The 21,688-nt window shown below is 63.5% G+C and overlaps 12 protein-coding genes across 12 annotated transcripts; 3 read left to right on the top strand and 9 right to left on the bottom strand.

Moving 5' to 3' along the window:
- Positions 1–44: 44 nt before the first annotated feature.
- MJAP1_003217 (uncharacterized protein) lies at positions 45–495 on the bottom strand (the record flags this gene model as incomplete). The annotated part of the gene is made up of 2 exons (XM_060267145.1): positions 45–398; positions 421–495. 2 exons carry the CDS (start codon positions 493–495, stop codon positions 45–47), a joined length of 429 nt encoding a protein of 142 aa, XP_060123128.1.
- A 45-nt stretch (positions 496–540) lies between these two features.
- On the top strand, positions 541–1,354 carry FUR1 (uracil phosphoribosyltransferase; the record flags this gene model as incomplete). The annotated part of the gene is made up of 8 exons (XM_060267144.1): positions 541–604; positions 627–719; positions 742–913; positions 936–945; positions 968–995; positions 1,018–1,080; positions 1,103–1,285; positions 1,308–1,354. 8 exons carry the CDS (start codon positions 541–543, stop codon positions 1,352–1,354), a joined length of 660 nt encoding a protein of 219 aa, XP_060123127.1.
- A 609-nt stretch (positions 1,355–1,963) lies between these two features.
- On the bottom strand, positions 1,964–4,307 carry MJAP1_003215 (uncharacterized protein; the record flags this gene model as incomplete). The annotated part of the gene is made up of 2 exons (XM_060267143.1): positions 1,964–2,182; positions 2,205–4,307. 2 exons carry the CDS (start codon positions 4,305–4,307, stop codon positions 1,964–1,966), a joined length of 2,322 nt encoding a protein of 773 aa, XP_060123126.1.
- A 60-nt stretch (positions 4,308–4,367) lies between these two features.
- Positions 4,368–5,103, top strand: MJAP1_003214 (uncharacterized protein; the record flags this gene model as incomplete). Its single annotated transcript, XM_060267142.1, has 2 exons — positions 4,368–4,835; positions 4,858–5,103. The coding sequence occupies 2 exons, from the start codon at positions 4,368–4,370 to the stop codon at positions 5,101–5,103; spliced, it is 714 nt and encodes a 237-aa protein (XP_060123125.1).
- Positions 5,104–5,201: 98 nt separating this feature from the next.
- On the bottom strand, positions 5,202–7,051 carry MAK11 (the record flags this gene model as incomplete). Its single annotated transcript, XM_060267141.1, has 2 exons — positions 5,202–5,718; positions 5,814–7,051. The coding sequence occupies 2 exons, from the start codon at positions 7,049–7,051 to the stop codon at positions 5,202–5,204; spliced, it is 1,755 nt and encodes a 584-aa protein (XP_060123124.1).
- A 172-nt stretch (positions 7,052–7,223) lies between these two features.
- Positions 7,224–7,703, bottom strand: MJAP1_003212 (uncharacterized protein; the record flags this gene model as incomplete). The annotated part of the gene is made up of 1 exon (XM_060267140.1): positions 7,224–7,703. One exon carries the CDS (start codon positions 7,701–7,703, stop codon positions 7,224–7,226), a length of 480 nt encoding a protein of 159 aa, XP_060123123.1.
- Positions 7,704–7,888: 185 nt separating this feature from the next.
- Positions 7,889–8,278, bottom strand: MJAP1_003211 (uncharacterized protein; the record flags this gene model as incomplete). The annotated part of the gene is made up of 3 exons (XM_060267139.1): positions 7,889–7,912; positions 7,945–7,973; positions 8,044–8,278. The coding sequence occupies 3 exons, from the start codon at positions 8,276–8,278 to the stop codon at positions 7,889–7,891; spliced, it is 288 nt and encodes a 95-aa protein (XP_060123122.1).
- Positions 8,279–8,379: 101 nt separating this feature from the next.
- Positions 8,380–9,755, bottom strand: MJAP1_003210 (uncharacterized protein; the record flags this gene model as incomplete). Its single annotated transcript, XM_060267138.1, has 3 exons — positions 8,380–9,404; positions 9,427–9,628; positions 9,651–9,755. The coding sequence occupies 3 exons, from the start codon at positions 9,753–9,755 to the stop codon at positions 8,380–8,382; spliced, it is 1,332 nt and encodes a 443-aa protein (XP_060123121.1).
- A 53-nt stretch (positions 9,756–9,808) lies between these two features.
- Positions 9,809–12,202, bottom strand: VRG4 (GDP-mannose transporter into the lumen of the Golgi; the record flags this gene model as incomplete). The annotated part of the gene is made up of 3 exons (XM_060267137.1): positions 9,809–10,888; positions 10,911–11,123; positions 11,246–12,202. 3 exons carry the CDS (start codon positions 12,200–12,202, stop codon positions 9,809–9,811), a joined length of 2,250 nt encoding a protein of 749 aa, XP_060123120.1.
- Positions 12,203–12,252: 50 nt separating this feature from the next.
- On the bottom strand, positions 12,253–14,727 carry PXA1 (ATP-binding cassette long-chain fatty acid transporter pxa1; the record flags this gene model as incomplete). The annotated part of the gene is made up of 1 exon (XM_060267136.1): positions 12,253–14,727. One exon carries the CDS (start codon positions 14,725–14,727, stop codon positions 12,253–12,255), a length of 2,475 nt encoding a protein of 824 aa, XP_060123119.1.
- Positions 14,728–14,981: 254 nt separating this feature from the next.
- MJAP1_003207 (uncharacterized protein) lies at positions 14,982–19,680 on the top strand (the record flags this gene model as incomplete). Its single annotated transcript, XM_060267135.1, has 2 exons — positions 14,982–19,297; positions 19,320–19,680. 2 exons carry the CDS (start codon positions 14,982–14,984, stop codon positions 19,678–19,680), a joined length of 4,677 nt encoding a protein of 1,558 aa, XP_060123118.1.
- Positions 19,681–19,683: 3 nt separating this feature from the next.
- Positions 19,684–20,762, bottom strand: MJAP1_003206 (gluconokinase; the record flags this gene model as incomplete). Its single annotated transcript, XM_060267134.1, has 2 exons — positions 19,684–19,947; positions 20,676–20,762. The coding sequence occupies 2 exons, from the start codon at positions 20,760–20,762 to the stop codon at positions 19,684–19,686; spliced, it is 351 nt and encodes a 116-aa protein (XP_060123117.1).
- Between the last annotated feature and the right edge of the window lie 926 nt (positions 20,763–21,688).

Raw genomic sequence — 21,688 nt, 5'->3', positions numbered from 1 at the left:
TCCTCTTTATAGACTGTTATGTACCACAATCTTTCTACAATACACTAGGCCGTGGGCGGAGTCTCCTCGCCCTGGCCCTCGGCCGGGGCACGGATGATCCAGTCCTTCTTTTGCTCGTCCTCGACAACCAGGCGGTTGTTCGAGTACATCATGCTGGTCACCGCAGCGCGCTGCAGCACACGGAGCTCCTGGCGGGCTTCCACGTAAAACTTGGCAAGCCCCTCGGCAGAGAGCGGCTCCATCGACGGCAGTGTCGCCGTCTTGCCGGTCGCGGTGTTGGCGAGCGTCGTGGCGCTCGACTGCAGGCTCTTGGCCTCCTCCGAGGAGTCAGGGAAGAGCTGCGCGCGGAATTGGTCGCGCGTGCGGCGCAAAAAGTACTCGCGGAAGTTGTAGTTGGTCTGGATTAGCTAGTGCACATACAAAGGAGCGAGCAGCGCTCAGGTGCTGGCGGTACAGCGTCAGAATCTGCTGGCGCGAAGGCGCAACAGCCGTCATGGCGGGAATGGAAGTGGCAAATTTGCTTAGTCATCCTACTCCACCATGTCCAGCGACGCGCCGGCCCTGCCGCCGAACGCGGAGCGGCTCGCGATGACGCCGCAGCTACGTACGTCGCTCTTCTGACGCAGACGCACTGCTGACCATTATTCGCGACAAGGATACGCCGCGCTCTGACTTTATCTTTTATTCGGACCGCATTATCCGCCTGCTCGTCGAAGAGGGTACGTGCAGCGCCTCACCCAGGCCTCAACCACCTCCCGGTGCTCGAGCAGACGGTCATGACCCCGACAGGGCTGCCGTACACCGGCGTCGCATTCCAGGGCCGGATCTGCGGCGTGTCGATTTTGCGCGCGGGCGAGGCGATGGAGAGCGGACTGCGCGAGTGCTGCCGCTCCGTGCGCATCGGAAAGATTTTGTACGTCGCGCGGCTCACACAGAATCCAGCGTGTAGGTAGCGCAACTGACCCAGGACGAGGAGACGGCCAAACCCAAACTGTGTACGTTGCGCGACTAACGCAGTCTATGCCAAGCTGCCAGAAGATATCGAACACCGCTGGGTGCTCCTGTTAGACCCCATGCTCGGTACGTTGCTCCGCTCATGTAGCGACCGGCGGCTCGGCGATCCAGGCGATCAAGGTGCTGGTCGACCACGGCGTGCGGCCCGATCGCATCCTCTTTCTCAACATGATTGCGAGTCCAGAGGGACTCCAGTCGGTCTGGGACGCCTATCCCCAGGTCCGCGTCATTTCGGCTTGGGTCGACGCAAAACTGTCGGACCAGAGCTACAGTACGTGGTGGTGCTAACGCAGTCCTCCCTGGCCTCGGCGACTATGGCGACCGCTACTACAGTGGATAGTTGTAGATACATATATCCCCAAACAGCCAGTCGTTGTCTCTCACCTGCAATCGCAGGCGCAGCGCCAAGGTACCCCTCGATCGAGTCCAGTGTCTACGGGGCGTATTGCGCGGCAGAGAGAAGGCAGAGCCACCAGCTGTCCTATAGCGCCGCTGTGTGGATATACTGCACAGAGGCAAGACTGCGCTGGGACAGATGTATACACAGGAGGTGGGGGAAGAGGACCGAATGGGATAGCTCGTTGGTTGGATAGAAGGCGCGTCACCAGAAGTTGATCGATAGACGCGAGTCGAATATGCCGTCAACACGTCGATGACAAGAGACGTATCATGTATTCCACATGCATCCCACAGCCCACATGCGCATCCCCGCACGTTGCCATCGCCTTTATGTCAGCTCGCACAGCAATGTGTCCACTGTTCTGGTCACTTTCCTATCCACTCCGAATCACGTCCGTATCTCTATGCATCAGTTTCGTATCAATCCATAACCGTTTCGTAGCATTTTGTATCCACATTCTGCCCATCGGCCATACAACCGCTCGCACATCACCCCACATCCATACCCTATACCCTCCTCTCCATCCTGCTATTCCAACGCATGCATTCTCTAGCTCATGCGCGTATCTACCTGCCAAAACGTGCGCTCTCCAGCATGCTTTTTCTGCGCGAGGCTCGGCAAAGCCAGCTTCGGCTCCTTGTCCTCGTCCTTGGATACGCGCGCCAGCGACGGCGGGACCGGCACCTTGCATGCCTCTTTCCGCAGCGCCGCCATGTGCGCCATGCGCGCCTTGGCCGACTTGCGGCTTGGGCCTGCGGCGTACCCCGACTGCGTTAGTTTCCCCACGTACCGGCCGCAACTCCACGCTCTCGACCACGAGGCTGACGCCGTCGTGCGTATTTCCCCAGCTGCGGCTCTGGATGCCGCCGCGGTGGCAGCCCTTGTACAGGATCAGCTTCGGCGCAATGCGCAGCGTCACGGACAGGTCGCACGTAAGCGACGAGCGCCCCTGCGCCGCCGCCGCCGGCCGCGGCGGCGCACCGCCGACGGCCTGCTCCTGACGCTGCGACAGGTCGGCCCAGGCGCGCGACACGCCGCTCATACCGCCGCCGCCGAGCCATTCAGGCACATTGGGAATACGCGGCGCTTCGATCCAGCCTGCGTGTACGCACATTGCAAGCACGTCCGAGTCGTCCGTATACACGTCCGTGCCCCATAGCTTCCGGCGCGCAAGGCTGTGCTGCGACCAGAACTGCCACGCGCTCTCCTCCGGGTCCGCCGCATTGCTCGAGGCGGGCGCTTTGCGCGGCTTCTGCGACAAGGCCGACGCGAGCGAGTCGGTGTGCGAGCGTTTCATGCGCTTGTTCGTCTGCTCCTTAAGACGGAACTCGTTCCAGATGTTCGCGATACGGATCTCGCGGTTCATGCGTGCGTGCTCATTGCCCCGCCAACCGAGCCGCCAGCGGCCCGGCAGGGCGGCCGACGGCTTGGCCGTAGAGTCCTGTGCGTCGAGCGCGAGCGACTCGAGGCTCGGCGGGATGCCGTCGCTTGCTTTCTGCTCGATGCGCTCGAGGACCGCCGCCTGGTGCTGCGCCTCTTCAGCACGCCATTCGTCCTCTGTGATCCCGAGGCCGATCGCGCGGCCGCTAATGCGCACCTCGACCGTCGCGCCGACGTTGCTCACGAGCACCTCGGCGGGAAGGCACGCCACCTGGTTCGGGTCGTAGACGTACGAGCCGAGGTGGCGCACCGCGCGCCCGCGGTCGAGGCCGAGGCCAAAGCCAAGCAGGATCCGCGGATCCGGGACGGACGACGCCTCTACAGGCGGCACGGCCGCGAGCGACGAGCCGGGCAGGGCCGTCGGCTCCTGGCGCTCGCGCTCCTCGTCGGCATGGTGCTCTTTTTGCTGCTTGCGCTCGTACTCTTCCATCTGCTCACAGCGATCCAAATACTCCCACACCGGCTCGCTGTCCACACGCGGCCCCGACGCGAGCTCGCGCAGCTTGGTCTCGAGCGACGACACGGCAGGGCCCGCCTCGGGCGAGCCGGGCGGCGACGTACGCACGTCGGAAATCGGCGCAGGCGTCTGTTCCTGCCACGGCACGCCTTTTGGAGGGACAGGCGTATCCGGCACGGCCGCACCACTGTGGTGGTGGTGGTGGTGATGGTGGTGGTGGTGGTGGTGCGGCACATGGTGGTGGTGGTGCGGCACGACATGGTGGTGGGGCACGGGCGCACGTTGCGCATGCTCCGCACTCTCGTCACGCAGATCAGTAGGAGGATAATGGTGCACATGCGGCACCGACGCTTCGACTGGCGGCGAGGCGTGCGGCCGCGAAAACGAGCTGTGCACAGGCTCGTAGACCGGCACCGGCGGGCGCGGCGGCGCGCGCATGTCCGGCTGCGGTCCCCGTACGTATTCGTACTCGTCACGCACAGGCGAGATGGGCGGACGGCGTTCGTCTGGACGCTCGTATCCCCGGAACGTCGGCTCGTACTCGGGCGAGCGGTGCTGCGGCAGCCGCGGCGGCGGCGTCGGCATCGGGCGCCGCTCACTGTCGTAGCGTGGCATGCTCGGCGGCGACGGCATGTCGCGGCGGGGGAGCGCGCTGGGCGACGGGGGCAGCGGAGGACGCCAAGGGCCGCGCTCCTGCGCCGCGTACTCCCACTGCGGGGGAGGGCGCAATGGCGGAGGCCCTGATGGTCCAATTCGGTCCATCTCGGCGGCCGGCCGCGGCGCGTCGTGCGTGCGGGGGTATACCTCCCTCGGCAGATCGGTTGCATCGGTGGAGATCATCGAGCTCACGCGCATCGGGTCTTGGTGCGCTCCGCGCGGCACCTCGGCAGGGCTGGAATCACGGCGCTCATTGTCCTCGTGCATGTCCATCGACGGAGGGTGAAATGCAGGGCCGCCCTCGTCGCGATCACCCGCGTGCGGTGCGAAGGACGCCATGATCGCCCAAGCACAGGGCGGTCCGTGCTGAGTCAGCAGCTGTGGAGGCTGCTTCGTGCGATGGCCCAAACGGGGGAGGGGGGGTTTGTGTTCCCAGCGGAGCATGGCTTTCCGCCGTTCTACACGCTACAGCCTAATGTGCAGACGGCCATAGCGCAGATCGAGATGTGGGGACGTCTTGTCCTTGCGTACTGCGCGGCGCACGACCATTTCGTGCTGGAAGCGACCGGGACGTGGGAACGGTCGAGTGCTCTGTTTTGCAATGCCGACATCGACCGTGCGCTCTCGCCTCATATGATCCGGATCGTGATGGCGCATCTCGTCCAGCAGGGGCATGCTATGTACCATCCGCCGCTGCCGCGGGGGGTCAAGCCGCCACAGGCGCAGGCAAGTCGCAACACACACGCACTGAGCGCGGCCGGCGCAACGGCCGCGCCGGCGCTGACGTCGGCGGCGGATGCGGCGTGCAACCAGGTGCTCCTGCTATGGCGCTCGCCCGAGGCGTGGGGGGACAGCTTATACGAATGGGTACGTCGAAAGGCTGATGCAGGTCCGCGATACAGGGCAGAACAAGAGCATTCTCACAATGCACGAGCTCGCGACGGGCGCGTTTGTCGAACGCGCCAAGATGCCACAAGTACTTCTCCGCCTTGCGCTGCAGACGCAGATGAAAAAAGGACGAGCACAGGTGTTTTCGGTGACGGCCGACCGATGGAGCGCGCTCCTGCCGACAACCGATGTCTTGGCACAGGCCAGCGACGAAACGATGGGCGAGCTGGGTGTCAAGTTTGTATAGCTATGGGTATGAGTCGGTAGTCTCGATGACCATGAGCATCCACGAGGGGCTGTAGAGGGATCGGCGAGAATAGATTTCATGGCATCGGCGACGCGAGATTACGCCTCTTCGGCCTCTTCTTCATCTTCGACTTCGACTTCGTCGTCGTCGTCGTCGTCGTCATCGTCGTCGTCGTCATCCTCTTCATCTTCATCTTCGTCCTCCTCGTCTTCATCGTCTTCATCGTCCTTCTCGTCCTCCTCGTCTTCATCGCCCTCCATAATAATACCCTCTTCGCCGTCAATGACAAGACCGGCTTCGCGCGCACGCTGCACCTCTTCCTCAAGTCGCGCAAGCTCCTCGTCACTGTCTTCGGCATCGTCGGCGTCGTCTTCGTCGATCGTCGTGTCAACAGCATCGTCCTCGTCCTCGAGCTCCTCCTCGTCCTCGTTCTCGAGCTCCTCCTCGAGTTCGTCCTCTGCACCGAGCGCGCTCAGCTCGGGGTCAAAGCCACAGACGCTCATGCACGTAAGGCGCGACTGCTTCGTGTCGTACTGCACGGCCGCCTCAAGCTCGACAATGTCCTCGCCCTCGAGTGCGTCAGTCAAGTCAAAGACACGGATGAACCCGTCCGAGCTGATTGTGGCACCCAATACAAACACGCGGTCGTCCTCAGCAAGGACAGGCACCACACCGACGCTACGCACACTGCTGTTAGTCGCTCGACGTACCGATTCGCGTGGCCGACCAGGCGTGCCAGCTCGCGGGGACTGGGCAGCTCCTCGTCCTCCTCCTCGTTCTCTGGTGCAGGGGCCGGCAGCATATCGTCTAGGTCGTAGATGTGCACCACGCCCGATTCACACGCAACGAGCATCAGCTCGTGCTCTGCGCCGCCGACCTTGGCACGTGCGAAGCTCACGTCGTGCAGACGTTTCGGCTGCTCGATCTCGGCGACCTTGGTCATATCCGTGCCAAACACCATAACCTGGCGCCCGGCCAGCACAGCAAACCGCTTGCCGGCCGAGTCCCAGAGAATCTTGTCGGCTTCGACGCCAATCTTGACCGACGAGGCGCCAAGTCCTCGCATCAGGTCCCACATACGGATCATGCGGTCGGCGCCGACCGACAGCGCGATGCGGCCACTGGGATGCGCGCTCGCCGAGTTGATGCGGCCGGTATGGCCACGCAGCGTACGCAGCAGCGACCAGTCGCGCGTGCGGTACAAATTCAACACACCGTCTTCACTCGCAGACAGCATAAAGGTGCGCGAAGGGAACGACAGCGACGTGATCGTGCCTTCGTGGCCGATCAGAGCACCGACCTCTTTCCGGCGGCGCAGGTCCCACACCTTGATCGTCTCGTCCGTGCCGCCCGTGACCAGCCACTTGGCGTCCGCACCAGCGCATGCCACCGACCGGATCGAGGAGACGTGCGCGGGGAAAACAAACTGCGGCTCGATGGCGTAGGTGTACTCGTCGCCATCCATACGCACAAAGGCCGACAGGCCGTACAAGAAGCGCTCGTACGAGCCGGAGATGATGCGCATGCCCCGCCGGGGCACATTGGGGTCCGACGCAGGCGCGGGACCCGGAGTCTTGCGCGGCTTGTTCTCCTTGGCCGGTGCGTCGGTGGCGCGCTTGGCCGGCGTAGGCCCGGCCTTGGCCTTGGGTTCGGGCTTGGCAAGCGCCTTGGGCGCATGCACCGGCCCTCTGCCTTGCTTCTTCGGAGGTGCCTTGGACTTGGCAAGCGGCTTGTCGCCGCGGAACGCGCCCTTGGGCGACTTGGTCCACGGCGCAGGGGGGTTAGGTGCGCCCTTGCCATCGGTCCGCTTCGTGCTCGGCTTGGGCGGTGCGCCGTCCGAGCGGGTGCGCTTCGACTGGAAAGTCTCCCTGCCCGAGTCGCTGTCACGCGAGCGCTTGCCCGCCTTGCGGAATGCCGTGCCGGTCGCTTTGGGATCCGCACGCTTCATCGTCCCTTGTCGTGCCATGGCGGACGTCCAGAGCAATTTTTTCGGCGCCACGTGACAATGCGAAGGCCAATGCGGGGAAGCACAACGAGTGCGTTGCATAGCACTATCTATAATACATAGGTATCTATCGGTAGGTATCATGAACATGAAGGGGTGTTTTTGAGACAGCACGTCAGATGGGGCCAATCTGCGCGGCGTCCTTCACAAACTGGATCTGGTCCGCTTGCATAAAGGCGCCTCGTCGCGCAAGGCGATGCCAATTGGCAGGCGACGGGAGCTGGGCAGCGCCCGGCGCGTTTTCCGTATGAAGCGGGTCGATGCGCGCGAAAATCAGCGCGAGCGAGAGGCCAAGAGCGGCGACTGCGGTAGCGGTCGCGGACACGGTGGCGCGGCGATGCTGCGCCGACCACGCCTCGTTGTAGGGGTCCGATCGCGCGTGCCACGACAGCGACTGGTTATGGGAGCGCGGGAGGATCGATTGGATCGAGTCCATCGCCGAGATCTTGGCCGACTGCTCCGGCGTGCGCAGCTGCGAAACCGGCTTGGGGCGCGTCGGCAGCCACACGCGGCGAGGCGGGGGCACCGTAGGCGCGTACGAGTATTTGGGCATGGTTTCCATAAAGGTATGGACGTATCGTCGTCCGGCGTTCATTTTGGTGAGAGAGGGAGATTGGGATCTGCGGAGAAGCTGGGCAAGCCCTATATGTCGTGACTCGGACCCCGCATTGCCGGTTGCCGGGTAAATGCGGGGTGATACGATGCTATCTCGGCCGACGATACGCAGGGTCGACTGCGCGAGCACGCTGCGCTATGATGACTAAGCAATACAAGCGGGGCCTACAACGCCGGCTGGATCAGCGTCTGGGTTAGCGTGGCACGGAGCGTGTACGTACGATATTGTCGCCCTTGAGCAATAGCCGTCCTGTAGAAGAATTGCGCAGCGGCGCAAATAGAGTGTCAGCATCTGTTCGTCGAAAATGGAAAAAACGTACCGAGCTCCTTGCGTTCTTTTCCCGGGGTGCACCGCACCTCCTCGGCCTCGGCCAAGGTCACATTCATAAACTCGTCAAATCCCTGGGTGAGCGGGAAAGCACGCACAATAATCTTGCCCTCGATACGGAAATCCGTGTTGTCATACAGCCACAGCGACACGCGCGACTGCTGCTGCAAGTGCCGGAAAATGACATTGATGGGCTGGACCATCACCTTATGTTGACGACCGGACATGACTGCGATTATCTACACCGAGTACAACCAACAAGCTACGCAGAGGTCGTCGTCGTCGTGAGCGGATCGCGACACCGCTCGTCGCAAAATGAGCACGTGATTTACCAGCGGCGTGGGGCGTCGGACGGCTCGTCGGGGGTATGAACGCCGAGCCCCTCGAAGCGCAGGGCGTCTTTGCGGGGGGAGGTGGGGTAGCGCGGCGCTTGCTCTTTTTCTGGTGATGCCTCCTGTGCGTCGGGGCGTGCGCGCGGCGTGCGGCGCGAGGGCGATACGTCGCGCACCGGCCGCGGAAGTGCACGCGGCGTCCGTAGCAAGTCGGCCGGAATATCGGTGCTGCGTGTCCGTAGATGGCGGCGCTCGTCGGTGCTGCGCGTGCGTAGGTGCCTTCGGCCCTCGTGGCCCTCGTTGCCGAACGGATTCGCGTCAGTATCAAGTTTGCCAAACGGCGCACGGCCCGCCTGCGCCTGCTTGGAAGGCGATCCGTGCGAGAGGACACGGACGTGCTGGCGTGGCGTCGCCATCGGTGTATGAAACGGCGTCTGTGACGGTGTCTGGCGCGAGCGCATCGCCGGCGTGGGCGGCGGCTCAAAGACAGACGTAGGCAGCTCGTCGCTGGCGCGCTGGCCGCTCACCTGCTCCTCAAACGCCTTGGCCTGGAGATAGAAGAGGAGGAATTCAAAGCATTTGGCGCCAGTCACGTCCAGCTCATTGTGTGCGCGTTGATGCCGGTTCATGACGCGGCGCACGATCGAGGGGCCCTTGGCGTGTTCGAATAGGCTGCGGACCTCGGTCGTGGCGTCGACTAGCGTGCACATCAGCGTGTCGAGCGCGTGGGAGGCAAGGAGCCGGAGCGGTGAGCTTTCGTCGGTCGCCTGGCTGTATGACACGTCGACGATCGCGAGCAGAAGGTCAAACGCGCTGCGTGTCGAGCACAGGTGCTTGCTGGGATAGTGCGTCAGGCACATGCCCTGCAGGAGCGACAAAGCGCACCCCATTTCCGACGCGAGCGTGCGCAGTTCGCGGTGTGCACCGGGCACCGATGCGCTCTCTTCCTCACTGCTGTTGCGTGCCTGTGTCTGGAGCAGAATATGCACGCGGCTAATGTGGGCGAGGATTTGTTCCGCAACTGGGTGAGCGAGACGACGTACTGTATAGCCGTGCGTCCTGGACCGGCACGGACCAGTCGCAGCAGCGATCGATCTCGATATTGTATGTATTCCTGCGCATCCCGTGCTCGCGTGCATTCCGCTTGAGGTCCGGCAGGCGGGTGAGGACGCGCTCCGCGAGAAAGTGCTCGAGCTGGACCAACGCGTACATGCGCTCGTCCGACGTCGATGTCGGCGAGGAAATCTGGTGAGCGCACACGACCTACCAAGTTGAGCAGCATCAGCAACGACTCTGGCTCATGCAGTTCCATCTGCCGCGTATTCGGCGCATTGCGCGGGCGCGGCGTCCGGAGCGGCGCCTCGGCCCGCATCGTGTCGTTCGTTCGGGTGGAGGTTATAGGAAATTGGACGGATTTCTACAGCGCTATTCGGAGCGGTCGTGCTGGCGAGTGTGGGTGGGAATGACGCCTTTGGGGTCCGAGACGTGCCCGCCACCAGCGGTCTGCCGCGAAGACTCGACACCCGTCGCTGCCGTGTTGGCCAGGCGCGAGGACTCGGCCTGCTTATTTTTGCCGACCGCGTAGATGATGCCCGCGAGGAAGCCAAGCGCGATGCCGAGCGAGTTGTAGATCGTGACCTTGTTGCCAAAGAATACCATGCCGCTCAATGCCAGCGGGAGCTTGTTCAGCGCGCCGACCATGCTGTAGGTCGTGCTGCTGGTCGTACGGATGCACCACGCGGTCGTGTAGCTGATAAACACACCGCCCGTGCCCGACAAAAAGATGGCAAACATGAGCCCCGCGCGACGGTCCTCGGGAAAGTTGCGCTGCAGCGTCGCCGAGCTCCAGTTCTCCACTGCGAGCGACATGATGACCAGCACCGGGATGGAAAGCAGGTTGTTGTAAAACATCGTGTCCCAGTCCTTGAAGCCGGTGAGCTTGATACGCTTGCGCATCACCAGCACATACGTCGCGCTCACCAGGCAGTTGGCGAGCATCCAAAAGTAACCGCTCTGTCCCAGGCCGGACCAGGACGCGGCGGCGGGCACCGACACCGGCGTCGGCGCGGCCGACGAGGTGTAGACGCCCAGCGCGTTGCCCGCGGCGCGTGCGTGCAGCATGGTCGATGGCGCGAGCGAGCTGCTGATATCCGGCCACGCCGCAACGACCGAAGAAAATACCATGAGCACAAACGAGGTAAAGATCAGGCGCGTGATCCGCCCGTCGAACCAGAGCACCTCGCCGTAGGCGATAAGAATAATGGTCAAGTTCTTAAAGATGGTGTAGATAGGGATGTCCATATACTGCAGCGCCTTGCTTCCCGTCCAGATCACAAACACCAGCATGGTCGAAATGGGGAACCAAGTCTTGACGTCGCGCGAGTTGACGTCGCGCAGCTTAATCCAACCGAGGAGCTTGGCTGCATAGACCATCAGCACGCCGACCGAGCACTGGCACAGGAGCACCAGAAGGTTCATCGTGAAGTCCGCACCCGAGACCGTGAACTGCGTCAGGAACACTACGCACCTTGTTGATCACCGTCATCGAAATACTAGCCGCGCAGTAGCTCAGCACAGGCGCAACGGCGCTCGCTGCCGAGCCGCTCTCGGCACGCGGCGCAGCGCTGGAGCGCTCGTCACTCAGCAGGCGCGCCTGGGACGATTCACTCTCTGCACCAGGCTCTGTCTTTCCGCGCAAGGTGCCCAGCTCGAGCGCCTCTTCGTCGCGGCCGGCCGCGTTCTCCGGTCCAGCCATGGTACGCACGAGGAGAAGCCACGTGGTTCTTTCTACGGGGTCCGAGCGCCGCATCGCGCCGCGGCGCGGTGGAGGGCGGTGCGGGCGTCGTGCGCGAGGCGCTCGACAAGCTCCGCAGCCGGGACGATGTCGTGCATCGCGCCGACACCGGTGCCCGACCAGGTAACGAGGCGCTCCGTCTCACCGTTCGTCTGCGCCTGGCGGTAGCGCTCCTGGCGCGCCTCAATCCCGGGCACGGTCGCGAGGCCCGGGTGGGCGGCGGCGGCCTGCTCGTACTCGTCGACGGTCGCGCAGCGGAGGCCGCGGCCGTCAATTCCCTCCGGCCAGCCGATCGTGCCGCGCGCATCGTCAAAGGCCATGCTGCGGACCGTGTCCTGCGACCCGGCGCGTACCAGGAGCTGCTTCTGGTCGTCCAAGTAGGCGGCTTCCGGGGTGAGCAGGAAGCGCGTGCCGAGCACGACGCCGTCCGCACCGAGGGCGAGCTGCGCGGCAATATCGTTGCCGTCCGCGAGGCCGCCGGCGGAGAGCACGCGCTTGTCCTGGCTCGTGCGCGAGCCCAGCACGTCTTTGAGGAGCACGTCGCGCGGCGGCGCGCGTCCGAGGCCGTGGCCGCCTGCCTCGTGGCCCTGCACGACGATCACGTCAATGTCCTTGTTCTGCTCCGCGTCGCGTGCCTCCTGGAGGGTGTTGGCCGTGACGTAGAGCTCGAGGGAGGCGTCTTTCTGCTTGGCGTACGAGCACCAGGACTCGGACTCGCCCTTGGCTCCGTACGAGAACCAGAGGGCGGCCGGGGCGCTTTCGATCGCCGCATCGACCAGTGCCCGTGCATCGCTCTGGCCCAGCTTGGTCAGGCGCCACGTCAGGAAGCCGATGCCGATTGGGAGGCGGCCGCTCGGAAAGACGGCGCGCGCCTGGGCGACCTCTTCGTGGAGTTTCTGCAGGTTGTAGTAGCCTGCGCCCATAAAGCCGAGGCCGCCGCCTTTCGACACGGCGGCGGCGAGCGCGCCGCCGGCCGCGCCGGCCATCGGCCCAGTCACGAGTGGCGCACGGAGCGTGGTAGCCATGGGAGTCATGGGAAAGTGCACGGGCGTGATAGAATCCGAAATATTTTCATCTACGACTTGCTGAACGAGAGCTCCTTATGGATGTCGGTCAGGCGCGACTTCCAGTCGTCCACCTCGGACAGCTTCGCGTCGAGGTCGGCAAGCTCCTGGTCGAGCGTCTGCTCCTCCTGGTCACCAACAAGGTTGATGATCTCGTAGCCGCCGTGCTCGCCCTTGAGGTCGAGCAGGTACGTGTGGTACTTGAACAGCGACGGGCGGTGGGAGATGGTAATGAGCGTGATGCCCAGGTCCTTGGCGTGGGCGTACATCAGACCCTCGACGTCCGTCGAGACGGCCGACGTGCACTCATCCAGCACGGCGTACTTGGGGTTGTGGTAGAACAGGCGGGCCATACCCATGCGCTGCTTCTCACCACCCGACAGCACGTCCTTCCACTCCTTGCGCGTAGCCCAGCCGCCCTCGCGGTCAGGCAGGTAGGCAAGGTGCACGTGCTTGAGGATCTCCATCAGGTCTTCGTCGGTGCGGCCCGAGGCAATGTGCTCCTGGTAGGAGTACGGGTAGATGACCTGGTTGCGCAGACTCTCGGTCGTGAGGTAGGGGCGCTGGGGCAGGAAGATCATGTCCTCGTTGCGCGGCTTCTCCATCTCGCCGTTAAACAGCGGCCAGAGGTTCGCAAGAACACGCGCAATGGCCGTCTTACCCACACCGTTCGGACCGGTGATCATGATGTGGTCGCCGGGGTTCGAGGTGAGGTTCAGGTCCTTGACCAGCAGCTCACCACCACGCTCCTGACCCGGAGCAGGCGTGACAATCGGGGCGTTGATCAGCTTGACGTAGTCCTTGTCGACAATCGTCTTGCCGTGCAGGTGGCCCAGGTCGAAGAAGGGCTCCGACGCAGGCAGGTCCTTGGGGCGCGGCACGCTCTGGTACACGTCGTGGTCGAGCAGGTGCAGCGTAGAGATCAACGAGTAGACACGCGACGTCTGACCGGCGAGCTCGGCAATCCCCTTGTAGCTGTACATCAAGCGACTTCCCGCGTCGGCCAGCGACAACAGCAGGCGGCGGTTGGAGATGTAGGACTCGGTCTCGTTCGCAATACCCTTGTTGACCTGCTCCTCGTGCGCCTTGCCGCTCGCAGCATCTGCCTCGGCCTTCGCACGCTTCGCAAAGGAGGGGACGGCCATGACCATGTAGCCGATGGCCGACCAGGTGTACTTCAGCACAAAGTCCTCGGTAAAGGTGTAGCCGATACGCAGGCGCATGATCGACTTGGTATGGCGAATCAGCTCCTTGCGCATACGCTGCAGAATACCCTCCTCGGTCGAGGCACCGTTGTAGAAGGCAATCTCCTCGGCGTTGATAATTAGACGGCTGTGCGCGTTGCGGAACTGACCCTCGAGCTTGGCCTCAATCGCGGCCAGCTTACCGAACGGCGGCGAAACAGCACGGAGCGACAACGAGGCCACGTAGTAGCTCACCATCACACCGGCCATACCACGCACACCCAAGCTCGCACCAATCTGGCCCAGGAAAATGACAATGTCCAACACGGGCTTCGAGATGTTGGAGTAGAGCTCCGAGATCACGTCACAGAAGTGCGCAATGTCCGAAGTAATGTACTGCGACACAGCCTCGAGACGGTTGTCGAGGTTCAACACCTTGTAGTAGTTGCGGTTCGCCGAGAGGTACAGGTCGTTGACGTAGCGCGTGAGACGCGTACGGAAACCGATCGAGAGCTTCGACTGCAGGTAGCGGATCATCGCGTTCGTGTATGTCGCAGGAACCGATAGCGCAAACCACAGGCCAAGACCACGGAGGAAGCCGGGGCCATCGGCGGAAATGAGCGACTTGACAATCGCACCGTCAAGCCGGGCCACCAACAGCGACAGATAGGTGCGCATCACCAGGAAGAATGTGTGCAGCACAAAGATAAACACCTCCTTCGTCTTCAGGTTGGGGATCATGATGCGGAACAGCGCACGGAGCTGGCGGAAGAACTCGCGGTCGACACCCACACGCAGCGCACTGGCGCTCGTGATGCTCTCACCCGCCTCGGGCGTGATCTTGGCCTCTTCTTCGCGGATCTTGGTCAGCTGCTTACGCGAAGCACCGCCAAAGAAGCCCAGCATCGACGTGCGGCGCTTCATCGTCTCGCGCGTGACAGGCGGGGGCAGCGCAAAGATCGGGTAGTTGCTATCGAACGTCTTTTGCGACGTCGGCTTGATCGGCACCTCGGTGACGCGGCCGCGGAACGGCACAAGAAGGTCGACGCTCCCATCGTTCTTACCCGAAGGGATATAGAGCTTCTCGTGACCCTCCTCGATGCTCATCTTCGGCTTCTGGTTCTTGGCATACTTGACCTTGGCCGAGACCCCTTCGAGCTTGCCGGTGTGCTTCTGGACCCACTGCAGGGCCTGCTTACGACCTAGGGTAAGCACTAGAAGCAGCAGTAGAGCAATGGCACGCGTGCGACGATGCAGCATCGTCGGCTGCCATACCTGCTCGAGTTTCGACTGAGCCGCCATGGTGCCGCGCAGCAGCGTTCGTGACCGAGAAACCCCGAAAACGCCCCTCACTTAATCCCGCCGCCACGGCGAGGACCTAGACCGGTCACGTGATGAAACGACCGGACCGGAGGGCCACGTGGAGATCGGGTGTGTTGGCATCGGTGATCCGGCGCACAGCCCAGGCGAAGCGGCCAGTGACACGCGTGTAACACGCATTCATTGGGCGCAGTCCTTGTCCCTGTGCGTGGGCTGTGAGGATGGATCGTATGGGGATGATGGACGAGGAGCGCAGATCGACTGCTGAAGGGGCGAGCAACGCGATGCACGGCGTGGAAGTGTCGCTCGACAACATGCGCCTCTCGATGGAGCGCCCCGAGTCGCGCACGTCAAGCACCTACACTTCCATGCGACCGCTCAGTGCCTACCAACCGATGGAGAATGGTTTTGGACACAGGCACCCGACGTCGCAGCGGATGTCGACGGACGTACGCAATACGTCCAATGCAAGCTCAGCTCAATCCATGCCGCAACTCACGTTCAAGAGTGCGGATCTTCGCAGCGCACTTCACTTGCACGAAGCCCAGAAGAGCAAGCTGTACATGGAGGGCTATCTCCTCGTACGCCACGCTTTCGCGGTCGACGGCCAGCCTGCACACCGCCCGGACCAGTTTAGGACGTGGACCGAGTGCTTCGTACAGCTCAACGGCACCGTCCTCAGCATCTGGGAGTCGCGCGCGCTCGCCGAGGCCGAAGCGCAGGGCAAAGAAGTCCCGCCGTCGTTTATCAATATCACCGACGCGCTCGTCGACTTTATTGGCCTGCACGTCGAGGCCCAGTTCTCGGAGCCGGGCAAGCGCCGCGCGCTCTACCATGTTTTTGCGGTGAACTCGGCAGGGAGCAACAGGGTCCTGTTTTGCTTCTCGACACCGCCGCCGTGCGAGTCGTCGCTCGTCGAGCAGCGCCTCTCGCCCAAGTACGCACAGCACCCCGACCACCAGCGCGTGATCGACTGGCTGAACCTCGGCCATCGTTTCCTGCAGGCATGGATTAATGCGATCCGCCTGGCGTCGTGGGAACGCTCGCGTCTCGACGAGATCTACACGGGTGCGCTGATCCGCGCACGCCTCAGCGCCGTGCGCAACATGCAGGGCTCGACTGCCCAGCAGCAGGCGGATCACGCCGAGCTCCTGGTGCGCTCGCCGCTCGTTCGGGGGCGCCACGAGGGCTGGGTGCGCGCGCGATTTATGGGCTCGACCGAGTGGCGCATGTGCTGGATGGTGCTGCAGAACCACTGGTCGGAGGAGGAGCCCGCGTCTGGCCTGCGCCGCTTCCTCAAGCGGGGCGCAGGCGACCGCAGCAGCCTCCTGTCCTTGTCGAGCAACTCGTCGGCCGCGTCTGCGACGCCAATTCCCGACATGCCGGAACCGCCCGCGCCACCGCCGGGCACGTTGGCGTCGCCGGCCGTCGCCTACTTTTACGAATCCAAAAAGGCCAAGAAGCCCTTTGCGAGCCTCTGGCATGTGCGACACGTGTACGCTGTATACCCATCGCGTCCTGATCTCGTCGAAGGCTCGGTGCTATTCAAGGTCGAGGGATCGCTGCCCCAGAGCGGCGTCCTTTCTGCTACGCACCGGCCGCGCAAGACGGGCTGGGTGATGTTTATGCCGGAACTCCGCGCGCCTCAGGCACGGGGAGCGAATGCGGAAATGATGAAGTGGATCATTGCGTTCATGGATGCATTCCGCCTCTATGGCCGCCCGGGATCGTTTGCATGGGACGCACGTAATCCCACGTCGCCCTTCTTTGCGTACCCGATCGGTCCGTACAAGGACCACCTCTTTTTGGATCGCGCCTTGGCCGAGTTCCTCGACGTGACGATCGAAGACCACATGACCACGCGTCAGGAACTTCACGATATTATGGCAGCGAGAATGCGCGGCGAAAACACGATGCTACTGCCTCCGCTGCCGGTGACGCAGCCCGCGTCGGTATCGCGCCGCCCGACTGCGGTCGGCAGAGCCGTCGCGGACGAGGTGCACGCCGAACGCGAGGCACAAGTCCCCGTAAAACAAGCGCAGGCCGCTTTGGAGGGGCACAGGGAGCCAAGCACGGCATTTGATCAGGTATACGGACAGGTGGGAGCGCAGCAGTACGACGCCAAGGCCGACGCCAAGGCCGACGCCAAGGCACAGGCAGAGTACGAGGCGCAGGCAAAAGCACAGGCTGAATACGAATCGCAGGTCAAAGCACAGGCCGAGTACGAAGCACAGGCCAAGGCTCAGGCCGAAGCGCAGGCCAAAGCACAGGCCGAGTACGAAGCACAGGCCAAGGCACAGGCAGAATCACAGGCCAAAGCACAGGCCGAGTACGAAGCACAGGCCAAAGCACAGGCAGAATACGAAGCGCAGGCCAAAGCACAGGCCGAGTACGAAGCACAGGCCAAAGCACAGGCAGAATACGAAGCGCAGGCCAAGGCCAAGGCCGAATACGAAGCGCAGGCCAAGGCCAAGGCCGAGTACGAAGCGCAGATCGAGCACGAGGCCCAACGCAAAGCCCAGCGTGCTCACGCCGAGGCTCGTGAGCAGGCCGCTCAAGAGGCCATGGCATGGGAACGCGCTGAAAAAGAGGCCCGCGCCCGTAATGTACCATCGCCCGAGTCGCGCGACGCGCCACTTCCCCGCGACTCTTTCCAGGGCCAGCGCCCCCGCCCCGTGTCGCAGACGCTGACAGCTGGTGCCTTTAAGCAGGCGCGCCCGCAGGAGGCGACGCCCGCCTCGTCGCTCGCGTCGTCGTACCCCACAGCGACGAGCTACGTCTCGACGCCTCGTGACGAGAGGTCGGCGCAGCCCTCGGCAGGCAGCGAGCGCCCGGCTCCTCCGCCCGTGTCGGCACCCACGAGTGCCTCGCGTGAGGCGGCCGCACCGGCGGCGGTGCGTGTTGTGCCTGCCGCAACCCCAGAGGTGCCCGCGCCCGAGGCGCCCAAGCCTCTTGCGCCTGCGCAGCGCACCACCGTCACGGCGCCGGTGGTGAACCCCCGCCACGAGCAAGTGTACCCCTGGCCTGTGCAGCCCAAGGAGCGTGTCGTGTCTGGCGAGTCGATGACGGGCGACGTGTCGCTCCTGTCGCAGGCCAACTCAGACTTCCAGGCGGCACACCAATACACGGAGCTCTCGCCAATCACCGAGCAGCTCACAGATCCGCCGCGCAGCGGCACATCCGAGCCGCGCTCGGACTACGCGAGCACGAATCCGTTCAGCACGCGACCGGCTGCCCCCCCACTCTTGCCCGTGCCCAACTCTAGCAAGGACCGCGAGATCTCGCCCCTCTCGCCGGCCCTCACGACGCAGCTTTCGTTCCTCGCACCGGCGGCTGACACATCGCCTGGTACATCGCCTGCCAAGGATGAGCTGCGTGCGCCCTCGGCGCCTGGCCGCCAGGTCTCGAGCCAGTCGCGTCTCGTCTCGGACGGCACCGAGACCCGCATCCTCGAAGACTACATGAACGAGCACAGCGCTTTGACTTCGCCTGCGCTCGGCTCGGACATGAGCCATGCGCCGACATCCGCGCCGTCGTCGGCGCCTGCGACGCGTGCGACGGTGACACCCATTGCCACGACGCCGGCCGTGCGTATTGCGTCGCCGCCTGCTCCTCAAGAGCCCGAGGAAGAGGAAGAAGAGGACGCGTACGGCGCCGAGAGCCCCAAGCACGAGCCGTACCCCTCGTCCTTTGGGCACAACAAGCGCACGCAAGAAAAGGCGGCGCGCGACCAAGCCGGGCACCCCGCGTACGCGCGCCCCGGCCGTGCGCCCGGCGCTGTGCCTGCCTCTGGCCGCGCACAGGACTGGGTGGACTATGACGAGAGCGACGTGAGTGCGACGCACCTCGCCGCGCCGCCGCAGCCCCCCAGCCGCCTCGGCGCAAGCAGCTCGGCCGGCTCCCTGGCGGAGGTGTCGCCTGGGTACTCGCAACAGAGCCACCAGGCCCGCCCCGTGAGTGCATTTACTGAGCCGTTGCACCGCCCGTCGAGCGCGTTTACCGGCGCGTACATGCGCTCGAACAACAGCGCCTCGAGTCTGGGCATGTACCAAAACAAGACCGGGTCCTCGTCCTCGCTGCAGCTCGAGCGTCCTCGCCAGACGTTTGTGCGTCTCGACCCCGAGGACCAGAGCAAGGTCCCCCAAGGCCTACTTGCCTCTGCGTCGCAAGAGCGTTTGGACCGCTCGGTGCGTGAGCAAGAGGCGCGTGGTTCGGGTCAGGCCCTGGTCAACATGCCGACCAAACCCCCCCCTCCGCAGGCCGGACTGATGGGTGCAATCCACTCCCATGACCGACGCACGGCTGAGCGCGCCCGCCGCGAGTCCATGGCGAGCCCCGCGCGTGGTGGCAGCTCGCAGGCGCACAGCCAAATGTCGCCGTCTGCATCGCAGCAGCAGATGTGGATGAACATGTACTACTGGCAACAGCAGCAGATGATGATGATGATGGGCGTGATGCCGCAGAACCGCGACACGCAGTATCCTTCGATGCAAGCGCAGCAGCAGGCGCAGCAGCAGGCGATGCAGGCCGCGCAACAGGCCTACATGCAAGCGTACGTTTCTTGACTAATGTAGCATGGCGCAAGCCCACGGCGGACCGATGCCGACCCCCCCCAGCATGCCGAGTGGCATGCCGACGCCGCCTAGCATGATGCCGATGCCCCAAGGCATGCCGGTCCCCCCCGGTATGTCGATGCCGCCAAGCATGTCGATGCCTGCCGGGATGCCGATGCCTGCCGGGATGCCGATGCCGCCGTACGGCATGCCGGGCATGTTCCATTCGCCTGGCACGCCCGAGAGCGGCCCGTCGGCACCGGGCATGGCGGCTTCCTCGTCGCGCGACTCGCACATGTCTGGCCACCGCTACGGCGCTCAAGAGGCGCGCAACCAGAGCCCCCGTCACAGTACCACGGCACGGCCCGTGCCTCGTGAATAATTTCTATAGCAGCGCTTCCAGCCCTTGTGTCGCCATGTGGAGGACCATCGCGGGCGACGAGTCGGCGACAATGTCGACGACCAGGATGTCGCGCTCTTTGTCTACATAAGGCTCTTCGAGTGTCTCGAGCTGCGACTCGAGCATTGCCGCCTTCATAAAGTGCCCCTTGCGCTGCTCAAGGCGCTCGAGGAGCAGAGCCGGCGCAAGCCGTAAGTAGACGTGCACCACGCGCATCGCCTCGGCGTCGCGCAGCGTGTCGCGGTAGGACTGTTTTAATGCCGAGCAGGCCACGATACACCGCCGAGACGCAGACTGTGCGCCTGCCTCGTGCGCTGCGTGTGCGACGCGCGCCAGCCAAGGCAAACGGTCCTCGTCCGTAAGCGGTACGCCGTGCGCGAGTTTGGCGACCGCGGCTTCGCTGTGAAAATCATCCGCATCCAGAAACGGTGCGCCAAGAGCATCGGCGATCGCGGCGCCGACCGTCGACTTGCCGGCGCCCGCTACCCCCTACCGAGTGTCAGACATGCTGTGTCATCGTACCATCACCACCACACAGGTTACGCCCATATGCAGGTCAAGGGCAACTTTGATTAAATACACGTGGTATTAGTGCGCCGTGCGCTGCCAGTGGATGCGGCAGCTGCATAATTGGCGTGTGCACATAGCAATTATACAGGAGTGGTATACGCGTGCTATAAGCAACTATCTTCTGCACGGCGCACGTGCCATTAGGGCTGACTGCAGGCATATCATTAGGCTCGTGCGGCGGTATCGCGACGTGGCAGTACAGTGGAGCTGCAAGCGGAGGTATCCGGCGCATTGGCTTCCGCAAAACAGGTCGCCTGGCTTTGCAAAGTTTGCCACGCTTGCTGCGCCACAGGGTCGCTGGGGGGCGGGCCGCGGCCATCGGCCCAAGGAACGTGGAGGGTCAGCAGCATGACGGTGCCACCCGTTGCCATTTCAGTAGAGCTCCGTACCACACTGCCAGAGCGCACAGAGTCTTTGTCGGTATCGGCGCCGGACGCGAGCTCGTCCTCTGTCGAGAAACCCGTATCCGTGCCTTCATCCGTACCCCCGCCCATCGATCGGAGGATCGCCCGAGCCGGACGGCCGCCGAGTGGCGCATCACTCGAGCCGGTATATGACGGCCGCCGGCTACGATCGTGCCGCGTACGCGCCAAATGTTGGGATCGGTGAGATCGGCGCGACTCCGTCGCACTGGCCAGCCCCGAAATTAAAACGGGCACAACAAGCATGCGGCCGTACTGAGGTTAGAAAAAAAAAAAAAAGCACATACTTCGTTTTCCAAAAGCAAAGGGAGTGTTTCTGCATCGCCCAGCGTCTCAGACTCGAGCGCCGGCGAGTGTTCTTCCACTTCCGACATGCCCGAGCCGTCGTTGCCTTGGAAGCGGACGGCGCCTGCGCCGTTGGACATCCGTCCCGGGGTATCCGTGCTGGTCGACGCGTCACGACGATGACTCGAGTGGAAGCGGCGCGCATTGTGGGTGCGTACTTCTGGCGACATGTCCTGCTTGCGCGGTGTGGCGCGGTTTGCCACCGAGGTAGGTGGAGCCGACGGTTGCATCTGATCGCGCCAAGCCGCGACAGCGATCGCCGAAAGGATCCGCGCGCGGTCTTCGCCGTCCAAGGGGGTATCAATATCGCTGGTCATCAGCCCAGCGGAGCGTGACGACGATGCGCCAAGCGTAGGGCGTGCGGCGTACGCATAGAGTTCAGCCGTATTGTATAGGGTAAGAAGGGCCATGTGGGCGCCCTCTTCTTCTTTCCCCCCTCCTGACTGTACGATAGCGTCGAGTAATGACGCTATCGCCGACAGCCTTAACATGGTTTTTGGCAAAAGAGGCTGCTCAATTTTGGGCTGACCCTGGATGCGCAGCGCGCAATCGGGGGTCAATGCGCACTGGCGCGTGACATCACTGGTTGAGCATCTGGGGTTAATCCGTCGGCCATAGCAGAATTTCGGTCACAAGGGCAGGGTTTCGCCATT

This window comes from Malassezia japonica, chromosome 6 (genome assembly GCF_029542785.1).
Source record: "Malassezia japonica chromosome 6, complete sequence".
Taxonomy (NCBI): Eukaryota; Fungi; Basidiomycota; class Malasseziomycetes; order Malasseziales; family Malasseziaceae; genus Malassezia; species Malassezia japonica.
The sequence above is the reverse complement of the archived record's forward strand: the minus strand, read 5'-3'. Positions and strand labels throughout refer to the sequence as shown.